The sequence below is a fragment of the Ctenopharyngodon idella genome, chromosome 12, assembly GCF_019924925.1.
Source record: "Ctenopharyngodon idella isolate HZGC_01 chromosome 12, HZGC01, whole genome shotgun sequence".
In the NCBI taxonomy this organism is placed as follows: domain Eukaryota; kingdom Metazoa; phylum Chordata; class Actinopteri; order Cypriniformes; family Xenocyprididae; genus Ctenopharyngodon; species Ctenopharyngodon idella.
Genome location: NC_067231.1, coordinates 5,511,457 through 5,532,047, shown reverse-complemented (window position 1 = coordinate 5,532,047; position 20,591 = coordinate 5,511,457). Strand labels below are relative to the sequence as shown.

Below are 20,591 nucleotides of genomic sequence, written 5' to 3'. Positions count from 1 at the left end.
GAAGAATTTTTGGGACCTGGAGATTTTTTCTGAAGAACAGATCTCAGTTTAACTGTTCAGGACAAACAAGGGACTCATGAACAACCATCACACAACAAAAAAAAGATCATCCAGGTAATGACACATAGTATTAACAATCAATGGTTCACATTCACAAACTTTTGAACTGGGTCATTTTATTAAATTCAGCAATTTTTTTGTCTTATGGATTATATGTAAACATCTTTTATGTAAAATATCTTACTCAGGACAGTACTAAATCAAAAATAACATGCATTTTGTATGATCTCTCTTATTTTGTTAAAATTTTGTACATTTTCACAGATTCTGCAAGTGGTTCACATACATTTTCTTGCCACTGTATTTATGAAAAAAATGCTAAGCTCATTGTTGAAATTGGATTGTTGAAAGTGGCATTAAATACCATAATGAAGAAAATAATTTTGATTTCATGATTTAACAAATCATCATACCATACTTTTGCATTTTTAAAATAATATTTTGGTATTCAAAGTGGTACTACCCTTTGGTTTGAGCTCTTTAAGTACCTATATGTGCATTGCAGAAAGTGTTATAATTTTGACAGTTTCGGTCTGTGTTTTCTGATGTTTGGAGATCATCTCAGCGTACAATTGTATTTTAGTATGAGTGAATCTCTTCTCTCTGTTTGTCTTTAATACCATATCACGGCAGACATAGATGAAACAGTTGAGCTTTTGTCCAGAAGTTGGAGAAGTGTTTGCTTGGTCAAATTAAGGAAAATCTCTTCTCTTAGGCTTATTTCAGAGCTTCTATAAGTTGGCAGGATTTGTGATAATCTCCTTTTTGCAATTTACCTTGAAATTTCTCTCCTACTGCTGTGAATCTCTACGCAATTATTAGAGTAAAGAATAATCATATTCATCCACGAGTATTATCCTCCTTAATGTATGCAATGCGATGCTGCCTTTACCCCAAATTACAGATAATATGCTGTTTTCCTCCATTTTCACTCATTTCATTCTCCCGTCTTTGAGATCCACGCATTACCTTTAAAACCCCTTGAAAGCTACGCCACATTATAGATCATCATTTTGGATAAAAATATCTCAACTTTGGAAAGCTCAAACTGTAATTAAAGTTGTCCCAGGGAAATAGTGATAACTGTTTCAGATGTAAAATGTTTTCTCTCTCTTTCCTTCTCTTTGTCTTTTGTTTAATGCACTTAGTCACACTTTACAATACATGTTTATAATCACAATAGTTAGATGGGCAAGTACTGAGTAAAAAATATTAAATAGCATCTACTTGGGATGGGCAAGATGGCCAATTAGTTGTCCAAAACATGACTAGCCTAAATTATTGCTGAGGTTGACTAGTTTTGGAGTTTTCAAGCTGATAGCTGTAGAGGTGGTGCATTAAAGGGAAATAATTAAGATAAGCAACTTAACCCTGGTTTCACAGACAAGGCTTAAGCTAGTCGTAGACTATCTAAAAATATGTCAGTGCCATTGTTTTGTCTCAATTCACACCAGTAATGTTTTTTTTTTTTTTTTTTTTTTTTTTTTTCTCTAGGGCACGTTTATAAAAACTACTTAAATGCCCTAATTGAACTAAGGCCTAATCCTGGCTTAGTCTAAGCCCTGTCTGTGAAACCGGGCATAAGCATGCTTTTGATTTATGCTATTCGAAAGGATAGCATTTTTTTTAATCGTTAGTCAATGTAAATGTCCATTATTGACCATTTTGTCACATCTCACTGTTTTTATTTTTCTCACGCCATGAGTAAAAATGAGTAAAGTTTTAAACATGCATTTTGCGAATACCCTGCAGTCCATTCCATTTTGTTGTGCTTTATCCATAACACAAAACATTGGGGTTCTGGTGGACCCTAATTATGCAGGTTCTAAATATATGCATGAATTAATTATTAATTCATAAATTTCATTACGTTTTTTGGGATTCACACCATATGACATTTTTTAAACCCTGCACTAACCTTGTTTGCCATAAAAGGTGATATTATCTGATATTTTAAGAAACATGTTGACATGAGGGTCTGCAGGGGTCCTCTCTATGACCTCTCATTTTATTTATTTATTTATTGCATGTTGGTTGCACCACAGGGAAACATAATATGTAAGAATATTTAAAAGGTCTTTTCAAGAATTGTATTTTTTTGATGATATTTAGAAAGTTTCATAACCCTGGTATTTTTACATTATGCACTCAAAATATTAGTCTACATGTTAGTCAGTTGGAGTTTTAAATATTGAATTTAGATGTATTACAACTGAGCATGACTCATTCCAGACTGTGAGATTTCAAATACCCCTAGTCTTATGGGGACGGAACAACAACGATTTCTCAGGTTGTTGCTATTATTGTACTTATCTATGAATTAAATATTTATGACTTGTGTATGAAACTACTCACATGCTACTGCATTTCAATCAAGATACACAAAATCTGGAATGTCCCTGCAATTGCAGGGAAATTCATCTAAATGAAATAAGCGATTTTTCCAATGGCAGGAAAGAAATCAAACTGTAACCTCAAGGACGATTCCACTTAACACTTGTCTCAGCAATTTCTTCAAATGGCTGGAGTTATGAAACTGAATAGCCTTCTACTGAAAAAGGAACAAGAGCCTCTCACCATTATTTAGTCCTGTAAGGCATGGAAGACCATTACACTTTGATCATTATTACATTAGCACCTCATTATTGTTCTTGTGCTCCTTTTTGTACAGTGAATGTGAGATATCGGGGGTGAGGACCCTGGTGTTGATCGAGTGTATGTTGGAGGTTACCGCATTGGTTGCAGGATAGATTAATTGTCAGAAATCAACAAAGTTGGTGGCTCAACGGATGACCAAGACAAACATGGTTTAGCATCCCCTTAAGTGTCCACAATAGCGGAGAAGACAAAGGTGGAAAGCTTGGATTAGCGGGTAATTATTGCTACGTTTGAGTGATGGTTGGGCGGTTGGATAGAAAGACTATTGATCTAGGCAAGATGAGTCTTGAAAAAGTGTGGGATTTTGGTGTCAAGGTAGAGGTGGATTTGTTGGAGGCTTTTGAGGACTCTTGAGAATAAACTGTCCTGATGTCTGACTGCAAGGATGAAGGGTGGAAGGGCATCCATTTATATCCTGACATTCGACATGTCTTGCATCAACTCATCATCTTCATCTGACCGTGCTCTCCTCTGGCTCTTGTTAAACGTCCCGCATGCTCTCTGATCATCCTCTCTGAGTCCAATTAGAGCCACAAAACTGACCTGAAGTGACCCTTGCTTGATGATTAGATTTGCTCATACTTCAGCCAACTCTGTCAATTAGCAGGTTGCATTTGATATGAGTTATTAGTTTTGTCCTCATCTTTAAATTAGGACCAGCATCCATTTCTGTTTTTGAAAAGGTGTTTTCTTGTCTCCTAGACCTACTGAGCTGCCCAAAGTCTGTCTTGAACATCATCTATGCCAGTGGTTCTCAAACTGGGGGCTGGGGCCCACTAGAGGTGCTCAATAGCCTCAAACTTGAACTATTCTGTATTCTGTGTTCCATTAAACTATCGATTATTTTCTGATTAGTCGATTAATCTACATATTGTTTTTACTGTTAATCGATTATTTTCTGGTTAGTCGATTAATCCTTTAGTCAACTTACCAATAAATTACTACAACTTCTCCCATTAATCTTTAAATATTTTATTCACAAATACAGTGCCAAGAATTAAAAGGCATCTATTAGTAACACAAATATCTATGATGTTCACAGCCACTGTTACGGATTGGCAACAACATTTACATACTTACGGGTGTGAGTCTAGAAATGTTTTGATCATTCTGCAGATTAAAGTAGCTGCTTGAATACATATCTCTATGACCGAAAAGTGGAGGAGGGGTCAGGAGAAGCAACTCTCTTGAATATTATGAATTTGGACTGCAATACCTATTACAACCACTAGCTGTCAATATTATGAACTGCACCTTTAAATATTCAGCAACAGCCTTAAATGCTTTCTTTAAAAAAAAAAAAAAAAAAAAAAGGCAGCTCCTTGGTGAACTTGGATGAACGCAACTCATTTTTCTGTCTCTGTGAGTAAACTAATCTAATTAAAGACCTGTTCACACCAAGGACGATAACTATAACAATAAAGATATAGTTTTAAAAATCATTGTAAATTTAGCAGAGTCCACACAACAACTATAACGTTAACAACACAGAGGAATTGGAATCATTGGAATCACTTTCAGAACAAAATTTTTCCAGCTAATGAACGCTTGAGCATTTAAAGTAGCAGACAACAAAATTGCATTTCATACTCATAGTAAACAGAATGTTTTTGTGTTATTGTAAATGTTAATATGTTATTGTCATAATTATCTGACGTAGAACACGGAAGCTCCGCACTGCGTTCAATGCGTCAACTGCGTAGGAGACTGACAGGGAAGAGGAAAAATCGTTGAATAAAGTCATTATTTTTGTTTTGTTTTTGCGCACTAGAAGTATTCTCGTCTCTTCATAACATTAAGGTTGAACCACTGTAGTCAGGTTGACTATTTTAACAATGTCTTTACTACTTCTCTGGACCTTGAAAGTGATAATTTCGTCGCTTTCTGTGGGAGATAAAAAACCTCTCAGATTTCATCAAAAATATCTTAATTTGTGTTCTGAAGATGAACAAAGGTCTTGCGGGTTTGGAACAACATGAGGGTGAGTACTTAATGACAGAAATTTCATTTTTGGGTGAACTAACCCTTTAACAAGGCTAATGAGCAACAGCTGAATGCAATGAGTGCTGATGAGTCAAAGGATTATGGGGAATGTAGTCCATGACTGAATTGCAGAGGTCTGGGGAGGAGTGCCCTCTGATGGCTATCTGGGCACACTAGCTGGTTACTGTGACATTGGTGTTCTTGGTGTGAAGGGTCTTAACACAGGACTAAAGATTATACAGTTCATTGTGGCTCTTACGTCATGTGGCAGAGAAGTTCGGTTCCATTTATACACTGCGGTTGTAAGACCTGAAAATTTGCAAAGTGTCAGTTTGGTTATAGAGTGTGGTTTTCATGGGTGTAATAAAAATAAAATGCAGCGTTGCCATGCTAGGTATTAGCATCTGCTCTATGGAGTCTTGTTTTGTGTGAAACATGACAGGGATTGGGGATGAACATAAACAGTGTGACACATTGTACGCAAATCAACGTATTTACATAATCAGCGTCATTGATTACATCAGCATGTCATTTCGTTCCTAGTCCCAGCTAGCTTCAGTGTTTCCCCCCAGTGTGGAGCATATCTTGGCACCAGACCACCTCCTTCCCCACATTCATTTCTTCTAATGACAACCTGCCAGGCCATATATAGGTTTATAGGGGAAATAAGCCTGTCTCAGCAGCTAGAGTCCTTCCCAAAACCATTTCATCACTGACATCCACCAAACACTAGGGTTTGCATGGCCTCTTATATTTTACTAGCTGACTATTCATCCAGAAATGCACTAATCGACTAGTCAATGTAAAACTGTAGATCCCCAACTTTTTTTTTTTTTTTTTTTGTGACTTTGTCTTATATTTCAACATTTCTCCACTACACGTTCTTTGTTTGCACTGTTATGTAACATTTGCAGTCTGAGAGGCATGTTATGCAATTTTCAGGTAAGATCTTTTTTGGTCTTGGGTTACGGAGGTACTGATGTGAAGGTAGAGGTAAACAATTCTTGAAGACTGCTTGTGTGGTTTGGAGGACAAGGACTATTGTTGACATGGGTCAGCCAGTGTGGTCACAGAGACATTTTTCCATAAGTCAATATTTCTGGCTCCAGCAATGTGCAACAGGGAATTTTAGCTGTAAAATATATGACTACAGTGAAGTAAACAACACATAGGTACTTGATATGTGCATGTTGTGAGAAGAGCTGGTGGAAATGTCATTCCAAAACCATATTACTTTCTTTGTTCCTTCTACCGCAAAAGTTATTATATTATATTATATTATATTATATTATATTATATTTGTTTTCCATTAATTACAGTTTAATTTATCCTGCCACAGTTTCATAATGAACCAAAAACACTTTTCATAAAAGATTTCTAACGTTGCAGCATTTTTGTGGCAATGCGGAAGTGTGTTGGCTTAGTGTGTTTATCAAATCGCAAAAGGCTGCAATTTAATTAAGGATTAATAATGAAACAACAGTCTTATAAATTGATTTTTCACTATTATTTACAACAGGATCTGCATTTTCATGGGTTTAAATAAAATATTTATTTTGTTTTTATTTGTTAAAAGAGACATTAAAACCCACTCCTTTCTTTTAAAGAAAAAAAAAATAAATAAACTTGATATTCAAAAGTCAATACATTTGCAACAGCTGAATATAACATTTTTGACAAGCCAATCATGTTAGTCTGTGTGTAACATAATTTATTTAAGCCATGAAATAAATTTCATGCCGTAATGTAAGTATAATGAACCACGCAAACAGCACTTTGAATGTCTCCAACATGTTTTGTAATGACCCAAACATAGTTCATCCCTCACACAAGTTATCATGTCCGTCAAAAATTTATTCCGGCTGTCGGTTGGAATATTAGAACTAAAACATCGACAAAACACTCATGGGCATCAATCACTTCACTGAATACTTGACGGCTAAGAAATTAATAATTATCACCTTACGATCCATCTGTTTTCAAATTCACATCATTTGAACATCACAACATCGTTGTCTGTCAAAAAATAACGTGCACAATACACGGTGGTATTTACGAGAAGCAGAGAGTACACACATTTCCTGAAAAATCCACACTACCGAATGTTTTGAATGCGTCACCGCTTTCCAGGAAGAGGGAGAAAACAGCAGCCTGGGCGGCTTCAACATGATATCTGTCAGAGATGATAACATACATAATACATAACACACGTGAGTATAAATTTGTTCTTCACTCACTAAAATTTAATCAGGATGATCAGGGAACTGAGTGAAATACTTCACACTACATGCTAAAGAGAATAAATGCCAGTCCAACTGAAAAACCTGGGTTAACATCGTTCAACATGTTGTATGTTATATTTTGACAGACAAAAAAAGATCAGTCAAGAATATATAATTATTGAAAATACTCAAATCAGGAATGTCAGAATGCGTAAAAGCATGAACTGTGCATTTTGACATTCATGATTTGAGTATTTTCAATAATTTTCTATTCATGACTCATCTTTATATATATATATATATATATATATATATATATATATATATATAATTTAGGCAATAGATGAACTGTTGAATGAGTTATCTTGAGATGAGTCCCTGTAGGTGTCTAATTTGACTTTCAAATGCTGATGTAAGATTTAGGAACTTGGCAGGGGATTTTTATAAAATGTAGCTTGATCACTATCTCCTCAGTTGTTTAAAATATTAAGGCAACTATCAAAGTTTGATAAAAAGTTGTTTAATTTTCCAATTAAAAATTATACATTTTTACGTGATTTGTTACATTTAATTACCCCTTAGCAGATTTTGACTCATATAGTCTGTCGAACTGTGCGTTTCAAAGCTGTGTTCACGCAAAATAAAAAGTTCTAGCTGTGAAATATTCCTTTTGCATTTAAATATATTTTACAGTGCAGTTGCAGTACAATTGTAATATATTACTTTCTTAGAAATAATAATAATAATAATAAATACATTATTATTATTTTTATTTTCCTAAAAACATATCATTGTACATGTATTGTAATGTCCAGATGGTCACTGAAAATGGGTTTGGCACTCTTAAAGGGGTCATGAACTACGTTGTTTTATAATGTTTCCTGGGTTGCACTTATAATGTTAGTATGCTTTTTATGTCAAAAATTGTCATATTTTAGAAATAAAAGGCATTTTTTCTACCCTGATTTTAGCCCTCTGATTTGAACGCTCTGTTTTAAGGGGCGTGTCTGCTGTGAGACTTCAGTGTAACCGCCCACTGCTGTGATTGGCTGACATGTTTCCATTTGAAATAGCCAACTTATTACTCTCTCTTTTAGCACGTTTTTACTATTATAGCGCTCAAGGTTAACTAATCGTTTTCACGATTAGTTAACCTTGAACTCTATAATAGTAAAAACGTATTTAGATCATGGAATGAAAGGTTGCAGTGATGAACAGCCGATCACAGACATGTTGTTGAGCGCATGAAAGCAGTGATCTCGTCATTGCAATTCAATTTCTGCACACTAACAAATGATTTCATCATCACTAACAGTGCAAACGCGATATAACTAAGAGATTTGTTGAATAAAACGGGAGTTTTGGCGCGAGTCCAGAACTCAGTCACTGATAAACTCGCGCTGTTTGATTGACAGCTCCAATGATTGCAAAGGGAGGTTCTTTGATCGCTTTCTTTATATGATTTAATCACCATTTGAATAACAGATTATTTTCATCCTACTAAGAGAAACAACATGAAGTTGACCATTTAAGTCACTGGTTTGATATACTGACACATAGACAAAGAACAAATCAAATCAGGCCTTAGAATTAACACAATTACTTACATGTTGTTTCATTAATGTCAAGTCCATATTGTAAACGTCTGTTTGCAAAGCCTGCGCCAAAACGCGATTGATTTACCAAAGAATCCACAGTGAAATACCGAATAGAAATAAATAAAGCTCAACTGAGACATTCACATTGTTGAAAATAAATAAGCATATTCCTAGCATAAAGATCCTTTGCAAGGTAATGTAATTTTTGTCCTGTTGTATCGCTCTTCTCTCCTCCTTATCTCGCTACCATACCAGTGGGCGGGGCTAACGTTGCAATGATGAAGTAGGCGTTGATTTCTCCTCATTTCACCTCATAGATAGGCATATTCCAGGATCAGTCGTTCAATGGGCCTGGTGTCAATAAAAGCTTTTATTGGACTAACAAGGAAGATTTCAGTTCTGAAATGTACAGGATATTCTTATAGTACAATGACCTCTTATATATCAAAATCTCAAAGAAAAGTTGATTTCTCAATTCATGACCCCTTTAATTTAACCCTTAAAGTGCACCAGATTCACAAGATTCATTGGTTAGGTTAATCAATATAAGCTTTTTACCCTTTTTTTTTTTTTGCTGTGTATGTGTGACATTGGAGGACTGAGCCAAATGAAAAGCAGCATTTTTGTTCAAGCACACTGGGTAACATAAAACTACCTCTGGGGGTCAAGACTATTTAGCATCTTCTCCATTTCACATCCCAGCAAAAAAGTAAAGGATGTTTTTTTTTTATTTTATTCCACAAAAAGACAAACAGTTTCAGCTTGCTAATGTTTCAGAAATAAAGCCTTGCAGTCACAACTCGAGAAGCTGTGGAAGTACAAACAAAATATGAATTCTGAGTTATGAGTTTCATGTTTTCGTTATAAGTAGGGAATTGGAGAACAGAGTTTGCTGTGCAGCTTTGTTAGGATGCACAACTTTGGAGATGGTTTAGTATGTCTTTGATCTTGACTGTTATGACAGATTTAGTTGAGTCACAACTAACTCTGGATTCTTGCATATCTGCCCTACTGTGCTGAGTCTTCTGGATGCTTCACAAACAGTGTATTGATATAGACAAGCGTTACAATCTTTATGTCAGTTCTTTGTATGAATACAAATTGTGCCATAATGAGAATGAATATGAGCTAACAGATGTTTTAAAACTAGATTTTACATTTTCTGAAGACAATTTCACTCTGTATGCTAGTGCAAAAGACAGCACCACAATTTTGGAGGTGTTGTGGATGGTTCCCAGGGTGTTGCTAGGCAGTTGCTAAGGTGTTCTTATTGGTTGCTAGGACATTACAAGGCTCTTCTAATGTACATTTATGGCATGTTTATTGTCAGCCAGTCAATGTGACAATAAGTCTGCTTAGATAAGTAATAGCTCACACTTCCTCAACAATCCACACAATTTGTGAAATTTAGGTTTGTAGCACAAACGGTGCGGCACCTTAAAGGGATAGTTCACTCAGAAATGAAAATTTGGTCATAATTTACTCACCCTCAATTTGCCCCAAATCTTTATGAGTTTCTTTCTTCTGTTGAACACAAAAGAAGACATTTTGAAGAATGGTGGTAACCAGACAGTTGACGGTAGCCATTGACTTCCATAGTAGGGGGAAAAAAGTACTATAGAAGTCAACGGCAACTGTTTGGTATCCAACATTCAAAATGTCTTTTTTTGTGTTCAACAGAAGAAAGAAACTTGTACAGGTTTGGGACTGAGGGTTAGTAAATGATGACAGAATTTCCATAAATTCAGCCTTCAAGTGAAGTTAAAAATATAAATAGTTTAAAATAAGTTCCCAGCAATTAAATGACTGAAGTGAAGTCATAAAGTATGCATACATATAAAAAGTATGCATATTATAGTTAACAAATATAAAGTTAATCACTCACCCTACATGGTTTGTTTTGTGCAAAATAAATATTTTAGTTAGAAGCCATACATACTGTATATAAATTATAGCAATGAAACATATAAAAATGTGTGATATAAAATATAATAAAGTATTTTTCAGAATTTGTTGAGATCCCCAACCGTATGAGCAATAGCAACTGAAGCTAGTATTATGTTTTAAGTATTTCTTCTTATATTCCATTTGTTTTTTTGACATTTCTGTCAGAATTGTGGATGAAGTTCAAAGTTTGAGAGCTGTACAATACTTGTATATATTGAACATATAATGAACATTGTTCTGCAGTGTTATTCATCTTTCATTTTGCCTAGTGGAAATTCACACAGAAAAATATATTACAGTGCCATAAAAATCCCTCACTGAGATGATTATTGTCTCATAACATGTATTATTTATAAAAAAATAAATAAATTAACACGTTTACTGCTATTTCTAAATTTTAAATGTAAGTGTATGAGCAAAATTCGCAATGTATTGGCCGAGATATCATATTGTACTACATAAGCATTATGGAACATCCTAGCCTTCAGAATGTCTGTCATTCATCAAGGTGCTTCTGAGTCACCGCATCCGTTCTAAAAAGGAAAAAGCTGACCCTTTTGTTAAGCTAAGGGTCAGTTGCACCAAGATAATTGATTCTGACCTCACTGGGCATCATTATCCTCTTACAGCCATACCAAAGGACAACGACTTTAGCCTGGCATTAACTTTAGAATTGAAATAGATTTGGCTTTGCACTGTAGAGACATGTCTCTCCCAAAGTTGATTAATACAGAATTATAAAAATATTATTTCAATATTTCTAGTTTGATTTCTTTTTTTCTTTTTACAATTAGATTACAGACTGTTTGTAATATAAATTGTTTTGTGTTGTATTTAAATTATTTAATACATTTTTTTTCCCCCTTTATAAATTAAATGAACAGTTACTCTGGGTCATGTGTTACTGGGTTAGTAGGTTACTGGGGTAACTAATAACCTAGTTACCAAGAGCTAACACATGACTCTGTGTGAATTAAGCATTGATGTATTCACTCTGGTGTGAGCTGCTGAAAGGCAGTTGTGCAGAGAAAATATCCGATGAACCAGCTAGAAGCAGTTTGACAATTGTAAACATTTTCCAAAGTCGAATAAAATATTAATTGTCTTCTAGTAGTTGATCATGTACAAGATATGAACCAAAAAACAAAAAGTATCAAACACTAGTAAGTATCCAGTATTGAGGGTAATGCATTACAAAGAGTTACATAATCAGATTACATTTTTTTTTTAGTAACTTGTAAAATAACGCATTACTTTTCAATTTACAACCAAATGATTGAGTTACTTTTTCAGATAACACAAGCTAATTTGTTTTTCCATTTATTGACTGAAACCTCTTCTGACCCCATGTTGAGAGAATTCTGTAGTAAGGTGTAGGGGTGTTGTGTGCGCTGTTTAAACATGATGCTTATTGTAGTTCTAAAATGTGAGCATGCGTTTACTCATCTCACTTGCACAAAAACAGATTGAGTTTTCTTCAAACTAAATAAAAAAAGTGCACACACGCAGCGAGTATCGAACACACACCCGGAGCAGCGGGCAGCCATTTTTGCTGCGGAACCTGGAGAGTGATTGGGGGTTAGGTGCCTTGCTCAAGGGAACCTAATGAGAGTGGAAGAGAGCACTGTTCATTCAGTCCCCCACCTACATATCCTGCCGGTACTGAGACTTGAACCCATGACCTTCAGGTTATAAGTTCAACTCTCTAACCATTAGGCCACAACTGCCCTACAACATGCTATAAAGCAAGAGTGTTGAATTTCAGCACAGCTGAAAGGTTTGTATGTGCTGTACGAGTAATGCATCTTAACAATATGGATTTTTTTTAAATACCCAATGTCGATATCTTTTAGAACAAGGGTGGCTGATGGCTAATAAAGCTGATATGACACTAAACTATTTAATTTAAAGTTCGAAAACAACACAGGCATAACAATATGTTGATATGTTTTTTTTTTGTTTTTTTTTTACATAATTACTAAAATAATTGGAAATAATTTGAAAATTAATCAATTAAAATACTTAAGTTATAATAACTTAAAAAATAAATCTGAAAAAGAAAACATTAATTTCTTAATTAAATTGAAAACTCTTTAATTAGTAAAAGAAATAAAAAAATACTGAAGAAAAAATACTGACTTCACATCAAACTTCACATTACTTTGTAAAGTGTATCGTTTGGGAATTTTTATTTAATATATAAAAGATAGTGTTCAAATACTCAAACACTGTAAAACAAACAACAAGTCAGTAGTAACAGGCAGTTTCTCTGTGAATCTGATGAAAACATGGTGTCCTGTGTAGTTTGATTGAGTTGTAAATGTCCTTATCAATGTTAAAACCAATCCTACGAATATATAAATGATATTCATGGGCTTTAATATCAGGGTCAGGATGTAATAGCCTAGCTCCGCTTAACACGAATGGCTGATAAAACTGCCATTTGGTCTCCAACTGAGGGAATAAGAACAAATGTGCAGTATATTTCTTTTTTATACCGTTATCTATATAAGTGATAAAACATTCACAGAATGTCAGATTCCCCATGCCCAGAGAGTCTCTTTACACCACTGCAGTTCAGAAGAACACAGGAAGTACGTTTTCAGGCAGGGAATGATAAAGCTGGATAGACATAGCGCTTTCTGATGGGGTGGTACCCTGTAGAGAGAACAGTGAGAACAATAAAGAAAAGGAGGAAGACACACATTGATATGTGAGCATAGAGAACTCAACATGCTGTGCCAAGCATCACCCAGCTTGCCCTGCACAGGTGTGCTGCCAGCTTGCAAGGGTCTCGGCCTGCTGCAAACCAGCTGCCAAGGGACGTCCAGGATCAGGCACAACGCTGTTTGAGACAGCCGGGAGAGGGAATGGCGTGCCGCTTCCCGAGATCGTCCCAGTGCTCGCCAAAAACACGTTCATCACCCATTGGTGTGACATAGAAAACCATCTGGCCGCATGCTGAGAGACACGGCTTTAGAGAGAGAGGGAGGAGAAGCGGTTACGTGCAACCTGGAATAGTGCGAAAGAGCTGTAGGTGTACGCTGAGAGGAAGAAAAGATCTATCTATGTTCACTGGTAAACCGAAGTCAAATTAATTAAATGAAATGAGTTCATTTTACTCAAATAATAATGCAAGTTCATTGTACTTAACAGAAAAAGTTGCGTGAACTCAAAATTTGATTGTAGTAAGCTGAACTTAATATGATTGAGTTGCAACATATTTCTAATTTCCAGCATGCTTTGCGTCAGACTGTACAGTATAAAGAAAGTAAATGTTGAAATTAAGTGTTATTTTGTGTGTTTTTGCACAAGATTAACAGGGAGACATAAGTTAGTGTTTAATGTTGTGTTATGTTGGGTTCTATTATGTTAGTTTTGTAGGGTTATCATTGTGGTGAAGAGCCTGTGGTTAGGTTGAGGATGAGCTGCAAAACTTTTAAGACCACATATACTGTATATATGAACTTTATGTAATTAACATGAGTGGGGCGAGGCTGAGAACTGTGGGCCGGTGACGTGATTGTTAATAAGAGACACCTGTGCACCACACTGGCCTTGCTCCGCTTCCACCGCTCTCGGCCCCACCCCACTTGTCACAAAAATGTTAAGTTCTACTAACTTAAAAAAAATGAGTTAGTTTACTTAAATGTTTTGAGGTAATAAGTTTCCTCAAATGTTTTGAGTATTCTGAACTTATTGAGTTCTATCTATCTATCTATCTATACTTTAAGTAAAATAAAAGTTCCTCCAATGTACACCAAGCAACTTACGTATGAAGAGTCACAGGGGACCAATGCTGTGTCCAAAATCACATTATATTGTAGGTACTACATTTGGTTTGAAACTTGCTTTGCAACCATTAAAAAAGTATGTTCTGTAAAGTATGAATGTGTGTATTATGAATGAAATTCTGATGTAGTTGTTTGCTATGTTGTCATTGTCATGTGACCTACAGCATCAGTTGCGTCGCTTTACCTCCATTCACAACTTCTCTCCCGTGGCCTCATGAGATAGTAAAGTAAAGTAAAGTGTCGAATGCACACTTCAGAATGGGTACTTTCCACTTACTGTTTTATGAATACTATGAATTCAGACATACTACTCGGCTCACATACTGTTTTTTGCCTACTATATAGTATGGAAGTAGGCATATTCGGATGAAGTCTGCTGATTTGGGATAGCACATCAATTTCTATTGGCAGCATAAAGAAAGGAAATTACATTAGCATTATAGTGTTATAGTGTGCGTACTGTTCGATGCACTTGGCCCTTTAAACTGGACTTGTGTTCCCGGGCTGTTTTATGCACAGTATTCATTGGGGCTGATGACTTCCAGGGAAAAGATGACTTATAAAACCATACTAGTTTATTTTCTGTTGTTCAAGTTTTTTTTTTTTTTTTTTTGTAGACCCTGCTATGTGACTTGGTGCACTGACTATAGAAGCTGTTTTAGACAGAAATGGTCTGTCTTACAATACAAACCAAGAATATCAAACAATATTAAACAACAACTCAGTGTGGAATTTCCTCTAGGATTTAGTTTGAATTAATAATGTCCTACAGCTGTTTGAAATGAAAGGCTGAAGTGAGCGTGAGATGTTCTGCTCTACTCAGTGAACTGCTGCTGTAGCTCACACAATGTGTTCTTATGCTGTCAGCTGCTTTAAATTACCTGCTGCAGTCAGAGAGGTCTCATTAAACCCACATAACAACACCTGGGTACTGCTGTACAAAGGTTTTGTTTGCATTTTATGACATACCCCCTTTTGAAAAAGAAGTGTGCTTAATGTGCACTTGTATGTCAAATCTTAAGTATATATATGTATTTATAAAAACTGTACTTGCAGATAATAACATTTAATAATTGCAATAAAAGGCCACTTAAATGTATTACAGTGAGTACACTTTCATGACTATGTTTCTTAACATAGTGAAGCACACTTTTAAAAAATTCATTATGTATTAATGTCTAATGAAAAGTTTGAAGGACAATTTAAATTGTTTTAATAATCCTTTGGCATGCTTTAAAGAAGTACACTTTTTGATTTTGATGTGTTGACTAACATACTTAAAGGACATGTAAAATACTTGATTATTTGGTATTTCTTTGAACATATTTTAAAAAGGGCTGGGTAAAAAATATTGATTTCTCGATTTTAATCGATTCTCATTTTTAGGAACCGATATCGATTCTTAAATCCCAAGAATCGATTAGTCTAGTCTGTTTTCAGTTGATGAATGAATAGAACATTGTAGCGCTCTTCCCATCCGATAAATGGCAATAATAAACTTTGTGCTTTGTTACTTTTGATATGAAACAAAGTCTCAGATTTCAAATTCTGTCTATTTTATTACGAAATTCAAAAAATAACCGTTTTGGCGCTGTTTAATGTGGCGTGACAGATGGCTGTAGCCTCAGATCAAGAGAGGCGGCAACGCGAAGCGCGCGTGAACTGAACATCTCCTGAGCTTTAATACCAGTTACAGCGCGAAATAAACATGAATGAACACCCAAAGGTATGTTGAAAGATACAGTACAAATTACTGAAATCCGTATCCTGTCTCATGGAATAGCTCAATCAGTGTTTCAAACGCTAAAGACGTCACTAAAACAGCTTGTAAGCAATGTCACGTAACGTCACATTTACCTCAGAAAACCCCCCCAAAAAAAAAAAAAATTCAGTCACCATAAACTGGTTAGTCAGCTATAAAACTGAACTTTAGAGAGCAGCATTTTGCTAAATATATGCACCATATTACACATTCATTATAATTTATAATGCTTCAATATTTAATGCATGTTTGAATAAATCCGTCAAGTTTTTATAACAGCCACCATTTAAATAATGTATTTCAAAAAACGAATTGGAGTAGAAATATAATTACATAATGGTAAAGTTAGTATTTTAACTTTATTATTATAAAAACTTCCCGAACTTAGACTAATTTAAGTGTTTGTATACAAATCCGTTAATTTTAACCTTCAATATTACAGTAATGTAGAACGGATTCCCATGTATAGTTTACAGCATTAGTAGAGAGATTTTTTTTTTCTTGAGAAAATTTGCCAAGTATTGTTCCTTATATATATATACATGTTTCAATAAAAATTACATTAAAGTATATTTTAGTTAAGTGTCCGAAAACATTACATTTAGTTGACAATTACGTATGTATATTTTAAAGTATATCATTTAGTATGCTCATTTAGTGTTTTTCTTTTTCACAAGGGACAGTGCGATTATAGAACTATAAAATGAATGTGGAAATCAGAGTTCAGGTCATTTGGTCTTGGAAGAATTTGGTGAGAATTTTTTGAGTTTGTGTTGAGATCTGACTTTTGCAAGCCTCGCTTTTGGTGTCTGAAACTTTAGGTGTCTAAAACTATAGAAGAGACACGTGAGATCACTGGGTCTGTTACTCAGGAGAAAATGTTGAGAAGCAAAAGTCTCAGTTTGGACCCTATTTAATCTCATTGCTGTCTAGGAGAACCACTTGAGATATTAAACTTGGAATTTTCTTTCAGTGGTATGTACCTAAATTCCCGATGATGTTACATTAGGTGAACCAGTTTGTTAGTGGTGAGGGGGGTGGGTGAATAAAATATGCATCTGTTTATCTGCTCTAAATCTTAGGTCTCTAATTATCTTTATTGTTTCGTCCCTAATTATATTTGCATATGTGCCATTGTATTTGCATGCATATGGCAAGAACAAGTAATTCATGCATTTTTATGTAATAGTAAATGATTATGAATATGCCACAAGTGCTTTTTGAAAAAGAAACAAATAAGCAATGAGCAAATAAGAATGTTTGAAATAAGAATGTTTGTTTGTTATTATCACAGGGACCCTTCTGGTGGAGAACATGCAGATAAACGGGAGAGCAGAAGATCCTGACAGGACCATCTCTTTATCTCTACGGGACAACCATGACTACTGGGTCATTCTGGACCCGATCAAGCAGCGCCTGTATCTCAACAGCACCGGACGAGTTCTGGACCGAGATGTGATTATCTGAAATCCTTTTGCTATACAAGTCTGAGATCACCATTGAATGCTAGTGGTGCAGAAATGACACACTTCACCTATAAACATGAAAATAAAACATGGAAATATTCAGGATTTTTTACAGTGCCCCTATTATGCTATTTTAAAGGTTGCTAATTTTGTTTTGGATTTACATGCATCTCATAACATACATTTTCAAAGAGTCTGAAAATGGTTTGTTCGAAGTTTCAGTCTCTCTAAACCCCTCCTTACAGAGAGCCTCTGATTGGTCTGATGGCCCAGTCTGTTGTGATTGGTCTACTGCTTACAGCGCATGTTGGAAACAAAACGCCTATTACCATAATCTGAATTTCAGCTCCGGAGGCTTCCACAGCACGTGATACGATCAGTTTTTACATCTTAAATTCCAGCATAATTTGGAAGTAGGGGTAGTACGCTCCGTCCTCGGATACAACAGTGTTTGAGGGCGATTTAAAGTAGACGTTGATTGCGAGCAGCCAATGAAGACCATAAGCTGGCATTATGCAGACTTGTTACATTGTTGCGTTTGTAACAGAAAGTGAGAGTGGAACTGCTGATGACAATACATTTATTTGTTGTGCACTTTGATCTTTAAAACATGGCAGACATTTTACATTCACAAACAGCTATATGACACACTGCATAAAAAGTAATATTCAAAAAAGCATAATAGGGACACGCTAAATCCTAAAATTGTTAGGCTGATAATGTAATTTGTAAAAAAAAAAAAAAACTAGTGGTCTCAGACTTTTGGACACTATTTATCTGTTCATTTATTTTGGTTCAGCCAGAAATATGATATAACAAAAAGCTGGGGAAGCTGTTGTTCACAGCATGCACTTTGTAATGAGCTTCATAATGGACTGCAAGCAAATGGTCATTTTTAGTTTGGCCTGCTGAATGCACACCATGCAAATGAACTGCTCGATTTCGATCTTTTCTTTTTGTCTTTCAGCCTCCCTCCTACATTCAGTCCATTGTCGTGCAGGTTCAGTGTACTAATGAGCTTGTTGGCACGGTGATCCTACACGAAGTGCGGATAGTCATACGGGATCGAAACGACAACACCCCACGCTTTCAGCAGCCACGCTACTATGTAGCGATTAATGAGGTGAGTTTCTATTTAGCAGGGCTTCTTTTGTTCTTCTTCTGTAGTTGTAATGACTTTTTCATGAATTACTTTTATACAGTTTCTGGAGAACATCGAAGTCACCGGCATTCTGTTGCACACGTTATTAGAAGTTTGCAGAAGTGAGTTGGTTTAGCTAAAACTGAACATTTGCCAGCTGCAATTTGAAATTCAACCAGTGGATTGTGTCAGTGTGATGGTTTACCCACAATGGGGTTATTTTGCGGTAAATGAATTGCACTTGTGGGCTTTGGAGCTGAAGCATTTAGCTGTTAACGTTTCTCTGTATGTGACTGCTGTGTAATTACCCCAGAAGTGCTGTAGCTCACTGAATAAATCTGCCAGTCACCTTGTGTGACTTATTTAACTTCTCTTTGTATCGTGAATTCCCATTACACCGTTGTTCGGTATACACAATATTGAAATTTTGCCTGAAACGTTCTTGTGATATACTCTGCCCCTCTACTTTTTGCATCCCAAATCACAACAGTTAAAATTAATCTATTCTGATCCATACTACCAGTCAAAAGTTTGGTAATTATTTAAGGTTTTTGAAAGAAGACTTTATGCTCACTAAGTTTGTCTTTATTTGAGTTATATTTAGAAATATAATTACAATTTGAAAGAACTTCTTTCTATTTTAATATATTTTAAAATGGAATTTGCTCCTGTGATGGCAAAGCTGAATTTTCAGCAGTCATTACTCCAGTCTTCAGCGTCACTAGGGGTGGGCGATATTACAAAAATATCATAGGGAAATCATGATTCACGATTTTATCATGATTTTTTTCATGCTGGTTTTACTATTTTGCAAGTGACTGAGCAGTACAGCCAAACTAATTTCCTTATTTTAAAAATGTAGCCTTACAAGGTAAAATATAAAAAGAATTACATTTTGGCTAAAGTAGGGGTGGGCTGAGATGGAAATATTTATTTCATCATTTTATCTTTGTTATTAAAAATAAGAACAAATATGCACATTACAAATACAATATAATATATAAAAGAAATAAACAGTGCTTTATTTTTTCACAGTATGTGTATTTAACAGTATCGCATTTAAGAAACTGAATAAACAAATGTAAAAATAAAACACTAGACTTAAATATAAATTATATATACACTGATTCTTATTAAAGCTACTGAAGATATTCAGTGAAGAGCAGTAAGTCATTTTCTCTTTGTCTTTTGTTGTTTGATCAACATTAATGATAAACGGCAGCAGGTTTATTAGGCTGCTGTCACTTTAAGACCTCATGCACGGATCTAATATACAGACACGCATCCAGTTTTCCAAATGTTTACATTCACTTAAGACGTAATCGACTGTTTTTATGTAAACCTTGTGTGTATTTGACAGTTTAAGCATGATGAGAAGCGAAAGATAACATAGTTCAGTATTCACGCGCTGTTTGACAGGCTTTTAGTGTGCGCACGCTTAGAAAAGAACAGCGTATGAATAAAATGTTTAACCGGCAATGCTTTAAAATGCATGCAAATAATAAACTTGCGTGATTCTGAATAACTGCAGTGTTATGTGAGTGTAATCCTACCTATGTGTTAACATGTGATGTGAATGTACGTTGCGTTGTTCAGTATGTTGGGATGGAGGCGCCAAAACTGCCAGAGTGCGCTGTAGCTTCACATTATTCTTCAGAAATCATTCTAATATGCTGATATCTTATTTTGGTAGCTAAATGCATTATTAATAAGTCTAAATATAAGAGATATGAAAATGGCAGGATGTGTAAAACTTTGTGAATGACAGTCATGCCAGTTCTGTGGAGTTTCATGCTGCATATTTTGTGAGGGCCTGCAATTACAGTCACGATACATCGCATTCTATGACTCAGTCTTTACCGTTAAAAATGGTGTCCGTTTCTGGAAATCCATTAGCCCTATTTTTATTTTTTCCTTCACTTTGGATTAGCTTCCGAGAACATTCAACATGTAGTGCCAT

General features: G+C 35.3%; 1 protein-coding gene across 3 annotated transcripts in view; it reads left to right on the top strand.

The window, feature by feature from the left end:
* Positions 1-20,591, top strand: part of pcdh15b (protocadherin-related 15b) — a 214,432-nt gene that overhangs the window by 32,706 nt on the left and 161,135 nt on the right. For all 3 annotated transcript variants that reach the window (XM_051914968.1, XM_051914965.1, XM_051914967.1), the window contains 2 exons: positions 17,319-17,479; positions 18,458-18,613. In XM_051914968.1, coding sequence (XP_051770928.1) covers positions 17,319-17,479; positions 18,458-18,613 — 317 coding nt within the window. The remainder of the gene's footprint in view (positions 1-17,318; positions 17,480-18,457; positions 18,614-20,591) is intronic.